The 19,960-nt window shown below is 43.4% G+C and overlaps 1 protein-coding gene across 2 annotated transcripts; it reads left to right on the forward strand.

The window, feature by feature from the left end:
• The first annotated feature begins 1,759 nt into the window (after positions 1 to 1,759).
• LOC116977884 (leucine-rich repeat-containing G-protein coupled receptor 4-like) lies at positions 1,760 to 17,405 on the forward strand. 2 transcript variants are annotated; one of them, XM_033028746.1, is made up of 2 exons: positions 1,760 to 2,101; positions 14,818 to 17,405. In XM_033028746.1, the coding sequence occupies exons 1-2, from the start codon at positions 2,053 to 2,055 to the stop codon at positions 16,047 to 16,049; spliced, it is 1,281 nt and encodes a 426-aa protein (XP_032884637.1). In that variant the 5' UTR covers positions 1,760 to 2,052; the 3' UTR covers positions 16,050 to 17,405. The 2 variants fall into 2 exon arrangements, with proteins under 2 accessions (XP_032884637.1, XP_032884638.1); XM_033028747.1 differs by having other exon boundaries at positions 1,760 to 2,080.
• The last annotated feature ends 2,555 nt before the right edge of the window (positions 17,406 to 19,960 follow it).

The raw sequence follows: 19,960 nt of genomic DNA on the forward strand, positions 1-19,960 counted from the left end.
GAGGCGACTCTGGACTATCAAAGCCGCCACAGCCAGACATAAAAACAGCCATGAGCTGAAAATTTTTCCACGAGCAGTAGCTCTACTCAACAGCCAAAAGTCTGTAGTCTCTTTTACCTTCACATGTTTGAATTATAATGTTTGTCTGATGTATGTCGTGTTTTTACCATGTGCAAGCAAAGCACCGTCAAATTCCTTGTATGTATACATACTTGGCTAATAGATTTATTCTGACTTCTGACTGCTGAAATTAGAGAAATCAATATTCATACCGCTGGCTTGTAAACTGCCCAAGCAAAATATGAGGTGCTGTTCCTCCAATCCTGTCGCCAGGAACTCTGGCCTTCCACTTGGCCACTCCCAGAGTCTGCCATTTTCTCATCCAATCCGACTCCTGACATGTGTTTCCCAGCAAGCCCAATGAACCAAATCAATCACAGGCCAGGAGTGGAGCAGTGATTTGAACTATTGACAGAGAGTTGTGTATTGACAAAGGCCACCAACAGCTGTTAACATAAAACACTCGACAATTTACAGCAGGGTGATCTAAAAAAATACTGGTGTTTTGGTAGTTCCGGTTGTTTTCCCTATAGTGAAATATGCCTGAGGTTGTATGTGGATCACCCAACTAAACAAAATAAGAGTCATAGAATCATAAAACATAGGAACAGGCCCTTCAGCCCTACTCCTCCATACCAACCACCCATTGCCCCAGACTCGTTTGCCCACTTTAGGTCCATTTCTCTCTAAACCTTCAATCTCCAGGCACCTGTCCAAATATATTAGATCAAATTCAAATTCTTAAACTGCGGTGGTGGGATTTAAACTAGGGTTTAGGCCTTTAGGTTACTAGTCCAGCAGCTGAACCATTGCACCACTCACTGCATGGTTAATTAAATAGGACTTTTTTGCAATTTAGTCTATTTTTTTTCCAAAACTCAGCCACGTTTTTTTGAAGTTTATTCTGCAATTGAGGTACGGTTGGGGTTATCATTAGGATTGCATTACATGTCTGCCATGATTTGACTGAAAGGACACAAAGTGCTGGAGTAACTTGGCGGGTCAGGCAGCAACTCTAGAGAACATGGATAGGTGACATTTCGAGTAGGGACCCTGTTTCACACCCCATGTTGTCCTGATATGCTGCCTGACCTGCTGAGTTACTCCAGTACTTTGTGTCCATTTGTGTAAACGAGCATATGCAGTTCCTTCTTTCCACAGAAAATAGACACAAAATGCTGGAGTAACTCAGCGGGAAAGGCAGCATCTCTGGATAGAAAGAATGGGTGACGTTTTGGGTCGAGACCCTTCTTCAGGATGTGCGGGTCCTTCTCTCCAGAGATGCTGCCTGTCCTGCTGAGTTACTCTAGCATGTTATGACTAGGTAGGAGAGGAGTGTGTTATCATCATATTGATTAGGAATAGGGAAAGTTTGCAACAGGTCCTGTGTCTATCTTCAGTGTAAACCAGCATCTGCAGTTCCTTCCTACACTCCTTGTTTCCATTCTATGATTTGACTGAATTGGGAAGGCTGTTCTTGTGCCCTGGGTAACTCTATATTCCATGGCTGGGTTTCCAAGCCATCACTTGATGTTCATTGTAGGTGTGATTGAAATACATTTAGCGATATCCCTCATTTCAAACCTAGACTTTTTTAAATCTATCCCACAAATCCAACAGGACCAGTGTTATGCGACCATAGAATAACCCGGTCGGACACTAGGTGTCTCCCTAGAGCAACTGCTGTTGATGCGACGAGGAGGGGGCAGTCAAGGCTCTTTCTGGTTGTCTCAGTGAGTTGAGTGTGTTTCTTACCTGCTCACGTTCAAAGGAGTGCCAGAGAGAGGAGAGCGAGGGAACTAAAGCACTGAGCTGTCCTCACATCCTTCAACTACTTATGACCGACACACCCAAAACAACTCATCAGGAAATGCATCGGAATATATATTTAATACATAATATTGTTTTAAACCAGGATGTGAAACCTCAACCAACGGAGTAAGAACTGTTTTTTAAAGGAGACAGTTTCCTTCTACATCTGCACCAGTGGGAATGGGAGAAATCAGCAGAAGGTCTAAAGGTAAGTTTCCGAATTTACAAGGTGCGGTCGAACAACGTATAATCATGTAAATAGAGTGTAGATGTTTTGGAAAAGAGATTAACAGCGTGTGTAGAAGGTAGAAGTCCTCTCATTACAGTGGAAATAACTCTTGAAACTCGGTGTAAACACAGCTGGGCTCTGTGTTTCTTGTTTTGGTTTAGTAGTGAGTCTGTATTTCTTGCATTAGTTTAGAAGTGAGTGTGTTTCTTGTATTAGTTTAGAAGTGAGTGTGTTTCTTGCATGAGTTTAGAAGTAAGTCTGTGTTTATTGCATGAGTTTAGTAGTGAGTCTGTGTTTCTTGCATTAGTTTAGAAGTGAGTGTGTTTCTTGCATTAGTTTAGTAGTGAGATGCAGGAAACACTAATGCGAAGATTTTCACTGTGAGAGCGCGAAGCAATCAACGACAGGGAAAGTGAGTAGCCTGATAGAGTGAAGGGGAGATAGCTTGGGGGGAAAGGGTGGGCGAAGAGCTGCGAGAGAGTTGGAGGAAATCTGTACAATAAACTGGAACCAAAAGAGAGCGTTGGGTCGCGTGCTATTTTCTGAGTACCTTTCACAAGGGGACATATGCAGAACACTGGTTACTTTGACTTTCAAAGTGTAGGTCTATTCTTAATGAGTCTCATTGAATCGATAATAATGTACTGAAAAAATTTAGCTGAGTCGGGAAATCGATAGTTTCTGGGAACATATAGTTGAGTCCAGCTTTCGCTTGGACTCCTGCCCCGAGGTTTGGCTTGGCGGCACACAGCCAGGATATTAAGTGTTTTTTTTGTAGAATAAATAATATTTTGGAAAGTTAAAAGTGGAAATAACCATGTTTACCACGTAGCCCAGGAAACGGGTTGCATTTCTGCTTTGTGTGAGCTGCAGTAATCTCCGCCCACTGTTGTGATGTGAATGGGTCGAGCGGCCTGGAAGCGAGGTGTGGGCTAGATTACCAATGTGTAAACTCTCTCAAATTACACTCAGGGGGGGGAACCACTATCATCCACATTCCGCCCTGACCCCAAGAACACTTGCTTCCCCTATCTCGGCCTTGATTATTTTACAGGGCGACCTGAAAGTCGCAGCCAAAGCGTTAATTTCAAAAATAAACTTTATTCGTAATAAAACATTTGTAAAAGAACCGTGCAAAACTATACATTCAGTATTGTTCATGTTATCCCCAGTGGTGTTAGCACCTCCCTTATTTCTAGTTTAAAACTGAGCGTTGGGGACAAGGAAGAGATGTTTTTAGAAACTAACCCGGGAGAGATTGCTGTTCATAATCCTTCTCACTTCCCCTAGCGAGATGCGTGGTGGGCACCTGCGGCGATCGCTGCCAGCAGGGTGCCTCAATCCTGTTGTTTTAAGGAACAGAAGTTAGCTTGCGTTCGCAGGAGGGGAACACACGGGACAAACATTCTTGTAGGGAAGGGAGGACGAGGAGCGCCATGCAGGCACAAAGGCGAATAACAATGTCATCAGTTTCTAATTCAATGATACGTCACATGTACCCAGGTACAGTGTAATACTTTGTTTTTGCAAACAACTCCGGTAAAATCATACAGCAGACCTCACCTAGGCAGTACACAAAGTTCATCGCCAAAGTTGCAAAAGTTCACCGAACAGTCCTATCTTCTGTAGACACAAAATGCTGGAGTAACTCAGAGGGACAGGCAGCATCTCTGGAGAGAAGGAATAGGTGTCGTTTCGGGTCGAGACCCTTCTTGAGACTCCTTATCTTCTGCACCACTGGGTCCAGCCTTCATTCTCGGCGGACCCCTACTGGGTGTTCCCTCCCCCGTTCCGACAACCCCCCCCCCCCCCCCAATGTCCCCCCCAAAGAACGTGCAAACACTGTACAGACAGCACCCGTGGTCAGGTTTGAACAAGGGTCTCTGGTGCTGTAAGGCAGCAACTCTACTTCGACTTCAACATAGTCGAAGGAAGTCTTCAACATAGTCGAAGGAAGTCTTCTATATAGTCGAAGGAGGTCTTCAACATGACATTTTTCAAACTCTCCTCAACTCTTCTAAACTCGCCAATTAGGTCGCCCAAGTGGGACAGCCCCTGAACCATACTTTCGCTAAGGAAACCATTTTTCCTTGTGACCACTCGTGTGGCTAATGAAGATACAAGAATCTCCACCAGGGCCCCAGCAATTAGGGCTTCCCATAACATCCTAGGATATACTTTGAAATGAGAAGTAATTTTATTTCTCAGCATTTTAGATTGTGAGGAGAATTGACAGGGAAGAGAGTGAGAGGATGCTTCCCCTGTTTAAGGAACTGAATCCCATTTGAGACGGAGATAGGGGTGTTCCTCCATATGATGGTTCATTAATTCTTGGACTTCTCCGCCCCAGAGAGCTGAGGAGGCTGACATAGATGCCTGCGGTATTGGAAAGACGAGGTTATGAGGATCAGTGGATTGAGGTCCTCCATAATATGGGCCATGACCTTATTAAATGGCAGAACACACGTGAGGGGCCTAATGGGTCATTCCTGCTTCTATTGTTTAAGATTTTGTTAATTGGAGTTGCTGATAAAATGCACAAAATCTTGCAATTGATCTTACTACTAGCTCATTATTTTCACTGAGGTTTCAATCAGAAGGGGGTTCTCTATGCTACGACAGGAGATGCAGTGTGAAGTTTCAACAGTGCTCTTGATAGTTCCCAGAAAACTGAACTAAGTTCTCCCAATTTTAAATTCTTACTAGGCGTTAGCTAGAGTGGAAAAATCCTAATGTCCTGGAGAGGCTGCAGATGCTGGAATCTGGAGCAAAAAAAACAAGCTGCTGTAAAAATGCAGTGGGTCGAGCAGCATCTGTCAGCGGAGAGGCCTTAATGCCCGATCTTGACCCGAAACATTGACAATTCCTCTCCGCCCCCACACACACACTTGCTGCTCAACCCAATGAGTTCCTTCAATGGTCTGTTTTTTTTTTTAAAGTCATGAAGCACTATCTTCATTTGACTTTTGAAATTTTGTTGGATGATATAAATCATTTTCTACTAATGACTAATGTAATGGGCATGTTATATCCCATGACAGATAATTAGGGCGGTACAATGGCACAGCAGTAGAGTTACTGCTTTACAGTGCCAGAGACCAGGTTCAATCCTAATTACAGGTGCTGCCTGTACGGAATTTGTACGTACTCCCTGTGATCACATGGGTTTTCTCAAGTTGCTGCGGCTTCTTCCCACATCCCAAAGACGTACAATTTTGTGGGTTAATTGGCTTCTGGGGTAATTGGCTTCTGTAGATTGCCTCTAGTGTGTAAGCTAACATATAACTAATGTACGGGTGATTGTTGGTCGGTGTGGACTCGATGGGCCTGTTTCTATGCTGTATCTCAAATCTAAACTAATTCCTTATGTTCTTTGTGTCGACACATGTAAACCACCAAGAGTGCACAAGAATTGTGGCTGTTGAGTGGAAGTTCATTCAGAAGAAGCAAGGCAGACACATGAATTATGGATCGAGACAAGGAACTGCAGATGCTGATTTACAAAAAAGAGATAAAGTGCTGGAGTAATTCAGTTTGTCAGGCAGCATCTCTGGAGAAAATGGACAGGTGACATTGCAAATCGGGGTTCTTTCTTTCTGGAGCAGCGGGAGAGACAGAGTGAGGGCCTGCTGATGGCAGTCAGTGTAGAACGCAGGGCACTGGAAGGAGAACTGTTACGAGAAGCGGTGGATTGACCCGAAGGGTCCCGTTCCGATATGTCACCTATCCATGTTCTCCGGAGATGCTGCCTGACCCGCTGAGTTACTCCAGCACTTTGTGTCCTCTTGTGCATTAACCAGCATCTGTATTTGTTTGTTTCTACAGTAAGCAGTGAAGCTGTCCATGTTACATACAAACTTTACCCATCAAATTTGGAATTGAACACTTCTGATATTTGCTTGGGATTCCAGTGCAGAAGTTTAGCGACTGACGTGCAGAAGACTTGTCCATAATCAGTAGAAATGAAAGGGATCTAAAGATTAAGCTTTCTTGCCCATTAAAATGTCCAGAACAATGGTCTACTATCGAGATACTGGAGTAGAACCACGCACAGGACTAGAATTCAAAAATGGGGATAGTAATGGCATATGGCAGGCAACAAGAGTAATGAAATTTAGCATATTAGCAACTTTATAGGTACTGCCAATCTAAACACTCAATTGAATCAGCTGCTCAGTATTGTAGTTACCCAAAGTCCAAGTAAAATGTAAATCACAAAGTATGTTGTAACAAAAACTCAATCAACATTTATATTTATCATCCTTCCTCTGTTAATATATAAGAAGGCCAATTTGTTTACAATAGACCAGGCACAGGTGACACAGCCCGATTTCACCACATACCATTTGAGTACAATTATCAACCTTGCCTAAATGTGGTTACACTCTCACCTCTGAATCAGAGAGTTGTGGATTCAAGCCACACCCCTGAGAAATGTAGCAGTACAGGCAGGAGCATTGAACTGTGGCCCTGTTTTTACTCCAAGGTGAATGGCTGTCAAAGATTCTAGGAGACTGTTTGGCAAATAAAAGGAGAATTTCCCAGTGTCCTAACCAATTATATAGAAACAATGAACTGCAGATGCTGGTTTATTTTTTTTTTAAAAGACAAAGTGCTGGAGTATCACAGGGATCTGTCAGCCTGCAGAATATGGATAGGCGACATTTCAGGTCAGGACCCTTCTTTGCCTGAGGAAACATCCTGACCTAAAACTTTTCCTATCCATGTTGTCCAGAGATTCTGCCCGACTCGCTGAATTACTTTGTGAGCACTTTGTGTCCGACAAATTATTATCATTCAATGACCCCAACAAAAACATATGCATTCAATCAGTAAAATCACCTCTCTGACAATTTATTGCATTGTTGTTTGAGGGACTGTGCACATATATTGGTTACTGTATTAATTCTATATGTAAAGAGCGAAAGAAACTAGCTGCAGAGTAGTTTTGAGATGGTGTGAGGCTGTGATATCCAAGTTATTTTTCTGTTGGACATCATCTACCTTATCTCTTTTTAAATGTCAGGTTTTCGCTTGCAGGTGACAGCTAGATTGATAGCCCTGTTGGAATATAACTAGGCAAGATAAGCAAAGAATGTTTTAGACATTTGTTGATGCTGACAGTAAATTGGTTGTAGGCTGACGGGTAACATTTTGCAGACTGTAAAATCCGGCTATCTGTTTAATAAATCTGCCTCTGCTTGTTGGAGCTTAGAGAAAATAAGCTTGATTCTAAGAACCATGTGTGATTCTTAAGGGGCTTGATAAGATAAAACGCCTTCTGGAGATACGAATGAACTATTCTGATCAAGGATGAGATGAAATAACATTGGCGTGATGCAGCAATTCTTTGGGAATCCTCCAAGGCTAGAGACTGACTACATTTAATAGAGATCAATAAGTTGGTGGATATTAAGGAATCATGGAATAGGGGGTTAGCGTAGGAAAGTTATACTGAGACAACAGATCCAAGATGATCTAACTGAATGCTGGAGCAAGCATGAGGGACTGAATAGCCTGCTCCTGCTTCTATTTCTTACATCTTTATGTTAGAAAGTCTTTAGTTTAACAATGTTGTCAAAAGCAGCAACATTCTTCTGCAAAAAAAAAGAACACAAAGTGCTGGAGTAATTCAGTGGGTCAGGAAGCATCTCTGGCGAACATGGATAAGTGACATTTCACATTGGACGCTTCCTCAGATCTGAAACATCACCTATCCATGTTCTCTAGAGATGTAGCCTGACCCGTTGAGTTACTCCAGCACTTTATGTCTTTTTTTGTAAAACAGCATCTGCAGTTCCTTGTGTCTACTTTGAGTTTAGATTAGAGAGACAGGGCAGAAACAGGCCCTTCAGCCCACTGAGTCCATGCCAACCAGCAATCCCTGCACATTAACACTAGGGACAATTTACACACACACCAAGCCAATTAACCTACATCCCTGTACAATAGACAATAGGTGCAGGAGTGGGCTATTCACCCATTTGAGCCAGCACCATTCACTGTGATCATGGCTGATCATCCACAATCAGTACCCCGTTCCTGCCTTCTCCCATGTCCCTTGACCCTGCTATCTTTAAGAGCTCTATCTAACTCTCTCTTGAAAGCATCCAGAGAATTGGCCTCTACTGCCTTCTGAAACAGAGAATTCCACAGAATATCTGGCCGAAAAAGTTTTTCCTCATCTCCGTTCTAAATGCCAACCCCTTATTCTTAAACTGTGGCCCCTGGTTCTGGACTCCCCCATCATCGGGAACATTTTTCTGAAAGATAACAAAAAAAGGAATGTACGTCTTTGGAGTGTGGGAGGAAACCGAAGAGATCGTACGAACTCCGTACAGACAACACCCATAGTCAGGATCGAACCTGGGTCCTCTGTGGTAGGGAGTTGGTGGATATGTGTTAGAGAATAGGTTACAGTGAAAATAAGTGTGGCAATAGAATGGATGTAATTGCTCTGAGAGCTGCCATTGACCCGATAGACTAAATGGCATCTTTGTATGTCAATAAAAAAAAATGAAAATCTATAATATTAAAACAAGCCGAGGAAAGTTGAACAGAGCACTAAAGAGAGATAGAACATAGAACAATACAGCACAGGCCCTTTGGCCCACAATGTCTGTGTCAAACTTGATGCCAAGTAATATTAATCTCCTCTGCCTGCAATTAGGACCAGGTCCTCTGAACGCCATCTTAGTTTTTGTCTAAGAAATAACGGAGAGAACTAAAAGAGTAAAATTAAATATAATTAGAACGGTGAAAAATATGGGCCATAAATATACAGTACTGTATATTATCTACCACTCCCTCTTTAAGCCTGCATTTAAAATAACATCGAAATGAGTTTAACATAAAATAATTGAATGTAAATAATCATCTCAGTTAATGCAGAACTTTCTTGTTTTCTTCACTAGGTTATTCAAAAAGTTTATTACAGGAAATTCATACTTCAATGTATTTCTGGCACTCAGGAAAGGGTGTGGGTACAGATGGAATTCCTAATGGGAGCTGAGATAAGGAAACTTTTATTCAATATGCTCTTATTATCAGGGCTATTATCATACTTCTACTAAAGTCGGAACTCGCACAAAGGATTCGACAAACTTCAACAACATATTTTACCATAAAAGAATGCTTTTATTCTAGTTTCAGGAAAGTCCCAAAATAATTTATATTCTACTGAATGGCGTCAGTGTGTGTTGACAGCAAGTTTAATGGAAACAGCTTCACCTCTCTCCCTTCCCTTCCCTCTCCTTAATAAACCACTAATTAATCCGCAACAGATAATTCCAAATAATTAATGAATTGCGTGAGGAAAAAATAGACAGATTATGTCCACATTGTGGTCCATTCTGCTAAAATACATGTTTAAATATTTTTTAATAGCTGAAGTTATCTTGAGACTTTACTGTTCATGTGATTTTTTTTTTTTTATTGACTGAACTGGCAGCAATCCTCGAAAAACCTGTCATCAGCTGGGTGGGGAGGGAGGTGGTGATGGGGCAGTGGTGGGAACCATAGGGAGATCCAGTGACTGAGTGATATTTGGCAGAAGGGGGATTTCAGTTGCCTCAGCCCGAGGGGAGTGCTTCTGGAGTTCCACAGGAGAGCATCTACAGCCCAAACACTTCAGGCACCTTCACCAATGATTCTCCCAGCTGTCACTAATGAAGCTGCTAATATACAGTGGTACATACAGCTGGTTGCTCTGCTGGCTCACACCGCCAGAGTCCAGAATTCAATCCTGACCTCGGGTGCAGTCTGTGTGGAGTTTGTGTGCTCTCATAAGTTGGGTGGCATAGTGGTAGAGTTGCTGGCTTACAGTGCTTGCAGCGCCAGAGACCCGGGTTCGATCCTGGCTACGAGTGCTGGTCTGTACAGAGTTTGTACGTTCTCCCCGTGACCTGCGTGGGGTTTCTCCAAGAACTTTGGTTTTCGCCCACAATCTAAAGACGTACAGGTTTGTAGGCTAATTGGCTTGGTATAAATGTAAAATTGTCCCTGGCAGGGATCGCTGGTTGCCCCGGAATCGATGGGCCGAAGGGCTTGTTTCCGAGCTGTAACTCTAAACTAAATTAAGTTTGTAAATTCTTGGAGCAAAATTAGGCCATTCAGCCCATCCGCCAATCAATCATGGCTGATCTATGTTTACCTCTCAACCCCATCCTCCTGCCTCCGCCCCATAACCCCTGACACCCTCAGTAAGGTCCCTATGACTGCATGGGTTTCCTCTCGCATCCCAAAGACATGAAGGTTTGTAGGTTAATTGGGCTCTAATTGCCCTTCACATGTGGAGAGTGAATGCAAAAGTGGGGAATCAGAACGAAAGGACACAAAGTACTGTAGCAACTCATCAGGTCAAGTAGCATCTCTGCAGAACATGGATAGGGACATTTCAGGTCCCGAAAAATCCTTATCCATGTTTTCCAGAGATGCTGTTTGACCCGCTGAGTTACTCCAGTCCTTTGTGTCCTTTTAAGTAAGCCAGCATCTGCAGTTCCTTGTTTCTAAAACATAGAACTAGCATCAGCGGATGATCAATGGTTGACATAGAGTCGGTTCGCCGAAGGGTCTGTTTTCCATGCTGTATCTTTCAATTAATTTAATGAATACAACTACATGGCATTTCCAACATTATAATAATGTCAGCCAAAGGATAAACAGAAATAAAATTCAAGACTAGTTTGACAGCTGATGTAGACATTACAGAAGTGCCAGATGGTGATCCTTTTGTACGAGCCTGCCTTGCCATATCATTGCAAAGTCCCACTGTGTGTGTGTGTGTGTGTGTGTGTGTGTGTGTGTGTGTGTGTGTGTGTGTGTGTGTGTGTGTGTGTGTGTGTGTGTGTGTGTGTGTGTGTGTGTGTGTGTGTGTGTGTGTGTGTGTGTGTGTGTGTGTCTGTGTCTGTGTCTGTGTCTGTGTCTGTGTCTGTGTCTGTGTCTGTGTCTGTGTCTGTGTCTGTGTCTGTGTCTGTGTCTGTGTCTGTGTCTGTGTCTGTGTCTGATTTGCTGGGAGGGGTTGCCAGTCGGATGAGGCTTTGACAACCTAGGCCAAGGATTCAGCTGAGCACAGATAGCCAGGGACCACAGGCAGCAGAGTGTGGTGACCTTTTCATTAGTCATTGATAATTAGTCACGTGGCTATATCCACACCCAACATACGACTCGCCAGTTATTGTAAAGAAAATGGGCACAATCCTTCTAATCACGCAAATAGATACAAATGGTACTGTTTGGGATTATTTGGGTCATCACTCACAGTTATGGAATAGAAGGAGCTAGTTAATTCAAGCAAGAACCAGTCTTCAAAAGAAACCTGTCCACAATTTAACTTCCCCTGATGCCATCTAAACCAGCCATTGAGTGTGGGATATTCTAAAGGCTGGAGTTACTCAGCAGGTCAGGTAGCATCTCTGGAGAAAAAGGATGGGTGATGTTTCGGGTCGGGGCCCTTCTTCAGACATTCTAATTCTGTACCATTATAACTGCTCAGCGTAATGCAATGAATGAATGTTGACGTTAATCGGCCCTCATTGAAACTTTCATGATGAGATCAAGGAAGGCATTAAGTAGCCATTTATTGGATTAACACATTGTTACATATGTAACCCTACCGCTTAATGTACCATTCAGGACATATCTATTTTTTCAGTCATTAATCTGGCTGCTGTATAAAAACAGAGCCGTCCCTCTACATTGTAACAAGAGAAGTATATTTTGGGTGTCTGATGTTTTGTGCTCCAATCCCTCAGACTAGGGATTGAAAGGGGTTCTGCCATTATAAAAATGTAATTCTGCAAACTTACCCATCGACGCTGAAAATGTTAGTTACGTAGCCATTGAAACAGTAGTCAGTTGATTCATTTTGTCTTTCTGGTTAAAAATTATAAAACGTCACTGCACTGTTGAGCGTTGTGATCGGAGAAATAGCCCCAGAAGACCTGCTCGTGTTGAATAAAGACCTTTTTCATCCAGCAGCTTAGTCATGGTCACATCAGTACAATGGTCCACCAGAGATCGTTTATACTTTTTGAAATGTCATCTGCATTGTGGTACAAAGGCATACTGTGCTGTAGGTTGAAACAGGACTTGCACAACATCAAGGAACAAATGGCAATTTTTTCGTTTAACGTAAGAAATGATTGTAATTGGCACAAGTTATTGGCATGAGCAATGACAGATAAGATCAGCTGATGTCAAATACACTGTTGAAAGAGCACCATTATCAAAACCACTGACTATGGATATTAATAATTAAATAATTTTCTGCATGGATAATGAAGAGTTCAATGGTTTGATTGAACTACTTTGAAATAGAAATAATACTGCATCACACACACAAAAAAAAAATCACTTTTATGTTGGTCATGTGCACTTTACCACATCTCTCTGATGTGTCCCAAATCACTCTCTGTGGCTGTTGATGAATACAGAGAGAGATGTTCGCACACCATAGGGGAAAATAAAGGCAGAAAATTAGCCCCTCTTGCATTTGAAGTTGGGATCCTCACATGGGTTAAAATTAAATTATATATTTAAAACATTGCCTTCCCTTGTCCGGATTTCTTCTGTGCCAGATAGCATTTCATTGATGAGAAAGGGACAATACGGAGGGACATGAACAAATCTTTCAAAATGCAGCCCCAAGGCTAATGACTTCCTTAAGCTTGGAGATTAAGTAAATTGGAAATATGGAACACATTTGCTGGTCTACACAAAGACACAAAGAGCTGGAGTAACTTAGTGGGTCAGGCAGCATCTCCAGAGAACATGGATAGGTTTCATGGAACATTGAATTCTCCCTATTTTGTTAGCCCTTGCTGTCTCCTCCCCTTCCTCAGCCCTCGGGCTCCTCCTCCTCCTTTTTCCTTCCTTCTCCCCGCCACCCCCTATCAGTCTGAAGAAGGGTTTCGGCCCAAAATGTTGCCTATTTCCTTCGCTCCATAGATGCTGCTGCACCTGCTGAGTTTCTCCAGCATTTTTGTGTACCATGGATAGGTTTTGGGTTGGGACCCTTCTTCACATTGATTGAGGTGTTGGAAGGGGTGGGGGGGGGGGGGAGGGGGAGAAGCTGGGAGAGAGGAGTTTAATACGATTAATATGCAAGATGTCTCACGATATTTCACTGGAGAAGTGTCCAATAGAAAATTAACATCAAGTCGCTAAGGGGATTCATAGGGGCAGATGAACAAAAGCTCGGACCAAGAGACAGATTCCAAGAAGCATCTTAAAGGAGATAAAAATGAGGTGGGGTGGCAGCAGGATTTTAGAAAGAAAATTCCAAAGCTTATGGCCTTGGTAACATCAGGCAAGAATGAAGATTTTCTATTCAGAGATATTTAGGAAGACTGAATGGGAGTAGCTAGTGTTTTGTTGGGTTGTAGGGCTGGAGGAGGTTATAGAATTAGCAAGGTCATGAAAGGATTTGAAAAACAAGGGTGAGAATTTTAAATCTAGGCACTGCTTAACTAATTTGGGTAGGCAAGCAAGGGGATGTATCAATTGGATTTGATGCGAGTTAGAACACCAGAAGCAGTTGATTTTTGGATCTCACATCTGGTGGATGATGGAATGAGGGAGTCCGGCCAAGAATATTGTGGAATAGTTAAATGTTATCGATGGGATCAATAAAACTTAGCAGCAGATGAACTAACACGGGGATCTAGGGAGCTGCTGTTACAGAAGTGGAAATGAGGGGTGCTTACTGGTATCACAGGGGCCCATTTTCTTACGTAAGCTCAAGAAACAGCAGATGCTGGAAACTTGAGCTAAACACAAAGTGCTGAAGGAATGGACAGACAGCGATTCAGTTTGGGACCCTTCTTCATATTCAAGTCTGAAGAAGGGTCAGACCCAGAATGTCACCTGTCCATTCCCTCTGCAGGTGCTGCCTGACCCTCTTGAGTTCCTCCAGAACTTTGTGTTTTGCCTATTTTCTATGTTGATCTTGGCTTAAACAGGAGCCTAGATAGTTTTACCAAATGTCTGAAGAAGGGTCCCGACTTGTTCTCCAGAGATGCTGCTCGACTGACGGAGTTACAACAATACTTTGTGTGCTTTTAGCTTTACCAAAAGGCCAATTTTGCTGGGCCAAATGAAGATCAATGAGGGAAATTTGTTATTTTTGTTTTCTTAGGCTTAAATAAATATTTAATTGACTTAAAAATCGATTTTGAGCTCAAACAACAAATAGTCGGTATGAGCCATGGACTTAGCTGTTTAGTTTTAGTTTAGAGATACAGCGCGGAAATGGGCCCTTCGGCCCACCGGGTCCGCGCCGACCAGCGTTCCCCGCACATTAGCACTATCCTAAGGACAATTTTTACATTTACCAAGCCAAGTAACCTATATACCTGTACGTCTTTGGAGTGTGGGAGGAAAACGAAGATCTCGGAGAAAACCCACGTAGGTTATGGGGAAAACGTGCAAACTCCATACAGACAGCAACCGTAGTCAGATGGAACCCGGGTCTACGGGGCTGCATTCGCTGTAAGGCAGCAACTCTACAGCTGCACCACCGTGCCGCCCGATAAAGCTGTTTCTTTAACTGTGACATGGGTTATGGGGAGAAGGCAGGAAAATGGGATTAGGTGGCAGAGATTAGCCATGATTGAATGGTGGAGTAGACCCGATGGGCCGTACGGCCTAATTCCACTCCTGTAACTTGTGAACGTGATATTCCTGTCATTTGACCTTTTGCTGATTTGTTTCCTCAGGTTCAAAGTCATGGGAATCGCTTCAGCGGTGGATTTTACTCCTGGCATCATTTTGCAGCTATGAAGCTGTAAATGACGACTGCAAATGTGACGACGGTCTTGATTTCAGGACATTTAACTTCAGCAATGCTAGAGAACAATGTTGCTTAAACTTCACTGGTTCTTCCATCGGTGTTCTTCACTGGAATGTCTTCACTGGCCTGACAGGACTGCGGGTCCTCCACCTGTCAAGTTGTAATATATATGACATCTTATCTACGGATGAAAATCTGAGCTCCCTGGAAATCCTATACCTAGACCACAATCATTTAGAGAAACTACCTTCTCACTTCCTAGCAAATGCACCCAATCTAAAAGTCCTTCATCTGGAGGGAAACCATCTTCAAGATTTACCAGAGGACATTTTAGATGCATCAGACCAGATTCAGGAGCTGTACTTGGATTCTAATAATCTGGTTTCTATTCCTCTCACTGCCTTTAAACCAAACCTTGAAAAATTGTCTCTTTTCAATAACACTTTGCAGTGTACTTGTGCCTTGTACGATTCAGTAGCAAAATACAATGCAAGTGTCACTGGGTTGGAAAATGGGCCCAAGTGCTACACCACGAACCACCCAAAAGGCCTTCACATCATAGACATTCATCGCTCAGATATCTGCAGGTCCCATGGCCTCACTGCTCTCTTCATTTGCCTCCCATTTATCTTGATTATTGCTTTAGTATTGGGCTGCTTCTGCTGTAGAAGAAGGAGATCTGCTTTTAAAGCAATTAGGCAAGATAATCACATTTGTACCGTGGAGAAGTCGGGCTTTGCAAACATGGAGGACCATCACTACATAACAAGCAGGACCCCAGAATCAACTCCTACCCTCACAGGATACGAGAACAGCCTGCTGGCCAGAAACCAGCTGATGTTGCGCCCTTCAGCGGCATTGTTAGGCAGTAGCCGGGACTTGTACGAGGAGGTGGAGATAAGGCTCGGTGATTCTGTTGACTCCATTGTACTTGCTGACGACATTTACCTCAATATGTCCACTAATAAAGCGGAAGAAGATGATGCCATCGAGGAAGTCCACGCTCAGCCGGAATTGGTGAGCGCGGCAGAGGAGCTGCAAGAGGTAGATCGGCAAAGGCTCTACATGAATAAATCAGCAAATTACTATAATCTAGTTCCTGGTATTGAATTGGATGACTCCGACCATGGCGAATATGAAAATGTTGACTTGGCTTAACGAATTTAGGGCCATTTGTATAGGAAGCTACACAAAATATAGATCAAAACATTTGCAACGTGACAAACTACTGCACAAAGGTTGTGATGGTGGCAGAGGATCACATATATGCACTGATGAAGAAGGGAAATGGGATACTTGCTGGAAATGGAAACGCTACTGAGGGTAAAATGGAGGCTTATGTTTGGGGTTACGAAACTGGTTTAACGTAAGGAATGTCAAAGTCAAGCTCCCAGCTCGGTTACATTTAGATACCATCTGCTATCAGTTTCTGATGATGATAATCTAAACTCATTGGGGTAAATGCAGAGATTTTTTTTGAAATAAGAGATGAGAGATAAGATTCAACTTGGTCCCATGATGTCAATTGCGACTATTTTCTTTTCAAGGACAGTCCTGTATCAAAATGAGGGCCAAGTGGGAACTTGTTTTTAACTGTTTTTAAGACATACTCTTAATAGTCTAGAATATGAATCTGAAAGCAGATCACCAGTTTTACTCTACCTACCAGTAAGAAATAGGTGAGTTTAGCTCAGATCCTCCATTTTATATTCTAAATGAATTAACTTAATGGAGCATGATGTAAAATGTGCTTCCCGTTAGATACAACGCCTAAAGGGCCTGTCCCACTTGGGCGTCATTTCCGCGTCACGCAGGTAGCAGGCGAGGATGTTGAGAATCACAAAATCCTGGGACGCCGCGCGCTTCCATGTGTCACTGTCTATGTCACCACGCGTAATGCACGCCATGCGCACGTTATGACGCGCGTGTCGTGCGTCGAGATGCGTAAATTATGTTGCATAAATGACGCGCAAATGATGCCCAACTGTGGCAGGCCCTTAACTCATTCATCGAGTTAGGGTAAAATCAAAGCTTAAAAGTTTGATCAGGCTTCTCTTTCTGTGTTGAGCAATTGAGTATTAAATTCAAGTAATTAGAATGGAGAAGAGATTGGTTACCTTGTTGCTGTGCCCATATCTGATCTTTCTCAATCTTCCCCACTCTACCGGATGGACAGGGTGCGACAGCCAGCTATACGGGTTTGTTGAGATTTTTGCAATAGTCTCCTGGCAGCTCTTGGATTTGTTTTGCGTGCTTTGTGAATAAATGTTGTATTTATAGTGTATTAATATTCAGTAGTTCATCCAAGTGGCAATACGAATGGATGAACTATCAGTCATATTGGCCAGCATGGTGCTTAAAGCAGCAGGTAGATGGGCTTCAAGGCGTTGCGTGTTGTAATCTTTCCGTATTCAAAATCAACATGATGGTAACGCACACCTCTCCTACCTAGGCACAAAGTGCTGGAGTGACTCAGTGGGTCAGGCAGCATCTCTGGAGAAAAAGGGATGGGTGAGGTTTCGGGTCGGGATCCTTCTGCTTTAGAGTCTGAAGAAGGGTCCTGACCCAAAACCTCACCCATCCTCTTTCACCAGAGATGCTGCCTAACCTGCTGAGTTACTCCAGCACTTTGTGTCTATCTTCAGTATGTACCAGCATCTGCAGTCCCTTTTCAACACCCCTCCAACCTAGAACAGATGGGCAATAAGACAGAGCCCAGCTCCCAGCAACACACTCCAGTTACCACCCCTTCAACCCATGCCCAGCACCACCAAGTCAAGTCAAGTCAAGTTTATTTGTCACATACACATACGAGATGTGCAGTGAAATGAAAAGTGGCAACATCATCGGCCACAAGGCGGGGGTGGTAGCGCCACAGGCAGATCTGCACGCCTGTCGATACCACTTTCCTTCATATCCCCTGTTTTTGTTGGCTGCAATCTCACTGTAGCATGCCAGCAGTAGACACTCCTAGAATCCACTCAGTGCCCTGACTGAGGGATTCTCCACGGAGCAACGCTTCCACCATCTTATAAAAGATATCTCCTGCATCTTGTCATAGACACCCAGCACGGAATCCTGCCACAGGCTGTCTTAAGCTCTGGAAATTCACTGGAGATTTCCCTGCAGACCAGATGAGCCTTGTCCTGTAGTGGAGTTATGGCAACATCTGCAACTCCCTCCCCAACCCTCCTAGAACCTCCTCGAAAAAGTATAATCCAGTCTGAAAATCCGTAAAAAGGCTCAACACTCCTGAACCCAAACCTGTCCGCACCAAGCATCCCAAGCATCCCAAGAGGATTACTGTGATAAACATGGCGCGGCAGTAAGGTTGCTGCCTTACAGCGCTGGAGACCTGGGTTTGATCCCGACTACAGGTGCTATCTGGATGGAGTTTGTACGTCCCCCCCCCTTGACCGCGTGGGTTTTCTCCGAGATCTTCGGTTTCCTCCCCCACTCCAAAGATGTACAGGTTTGATGGTTAATTGGCATGATGTATGTGTAAATTGACCAGAGTGTGTGTAGGGTAGTGTTAATGTGCGGGGATCGCTGGGCGGCGCGGACTCGGTGGGCCGAAGGATCTGTTTCCGCGCTGTATCTCTAAACTAAACTAAATGTAATGAGGGAGCTTTGCCATTTGTTACGCATTCTAACCAGGAGATAACAAGCTCAAATGCAACCCGACTTTCCGGTTCCTATTTAAGGTCAGTACTGATCAAATTTTAAAACTTTTTCCCCTATTCGATGGCACATTTACACTCCGAGCCACCCTTTGGAAAAACGATTTTACAGAAATCAAAACATGTGGTTAAATGAACACCTTTGCACCCGGAACAGTGTTGTGGGATGGTTGGCAAACTATCAGCTCCCTCACTGCCTCCTCAAACAACAGTGGAAAATGCCATGAAGTGTTGGATTATGATCTGGAAGAAAAAGATTGTCTATACTTATATAGAGCCCTCATAGTTTTCAATAATTAGTTCTTTGATGATTTTATATACTGATATTTCTTCATGATTTTTAAGCAAGCCAGTGTTGTAGCTTGTATTAATAGCAATAATATAATACTTTTGTGCTTTCCAATGTATTTTATGTCCTTTGGGCTTGGAAATATTATTTAATATATTAAAACAATTGGTCATAATAATGTGCCCAGTCTCAAAATTGCTGTACAAGGAGCTGGAGACTTCCTAACTATATTAACTTCAGAAAGAGGTTTAATAATATTAAATAAAATACTCTCTGTCCATACAGTAAACTCAGTCCCATGATTTGGGCGCTTCCAGAGTTAAAAGAAACATCTAAATAACTCATGGAAAGGACAGATTTGGAGGGATATGGACCAAAGGGTGGCAGGTGGGACTAGTATAGATGGGACACGTTGGCTGATGAGGGCGAGTTGGGCCAAAGGGCCTGTTTCCACGCTGTATGACTAACTATTCAGTAAACCCTCGCAATAGCAGACGACAAGGTGGGGGGAGGGGGGGGGAAGGATGGTGTACATTATCGTCGATTGTCCTCTATAACCGGGGGAGGGGGGTAAAGTTCAAACCAAGGCCGGGAGGATAGAAACATTTCATTGGGGGGGGGGGGGGGCAGGTCAAACAAGCGGTAATTCATTGGCCGGGGAGTCGTACAGCCCCCAGCCCCACTCGTACTTGCGCTGCCTTTATGCTGCTCGCTCCACTACCGCACCGGAAATACGTCAGATGGCGCTGTCTCATTGGAAACTGGCGGGAGGGGGAAGGGGGGGGGGTGGGGGGTGGCAGGGTAATGGGAGCCTCGATCCGCTATAAGCAATATCCACTATATAGAGATAGACACAAAGTGCTGGAGTAACTCAGCGGCACAGGCAGCATCTCTAGAGAGAAGGAATGGGTGACGTTTCGGGTCGAGGCCCTTATTGTGAGGGTTTATGTACTTTCATTTTGAAGTATCCTCCAATCTACTGTTTGTTTTTCAATTAAGAATGTAAACTGTGGACTTGATCCGTGCACTGTAATTTTGAGGGTCAACGTGAGAATTTATTGTTTATTTTTTGCGATGCTCCAAAGCAATAAATGTACAAT

The sequence above is a fragment of the Amblyraja radiata genome, chromosome 10 (assembly GCF_010909765.2).
Source record: "Amblyraja radiata isolate CabotCenter1 chromosome 10, sAmbRad1.1.pri, whole genome shotgun sequence".
Lineage (NCBI taxonomy): Eukaryota > Metazoa > Chordata > Chondrichthyes > Rajiformes > Rajidae > Amblyraja > Amblyraja radiata.

Excerpts from the sequence above, each read along its gene's own strand:
- LOC116977884 (XM_033028746.1), top strand. The coding sequence starts at position 2,053 with ATGGGAGAAATCAGCAGAAGGTCTAAAGGTAAGTTTCCGAATTTACAA. Across the intron at positions 2,102-14,817 it reads TAAGTTTCCGAATTTACAAG|GTTCAAAGTCATGGGAATCG; the intron begins GTGCGGTCGAAC and ends TTGTTTCCTCAG.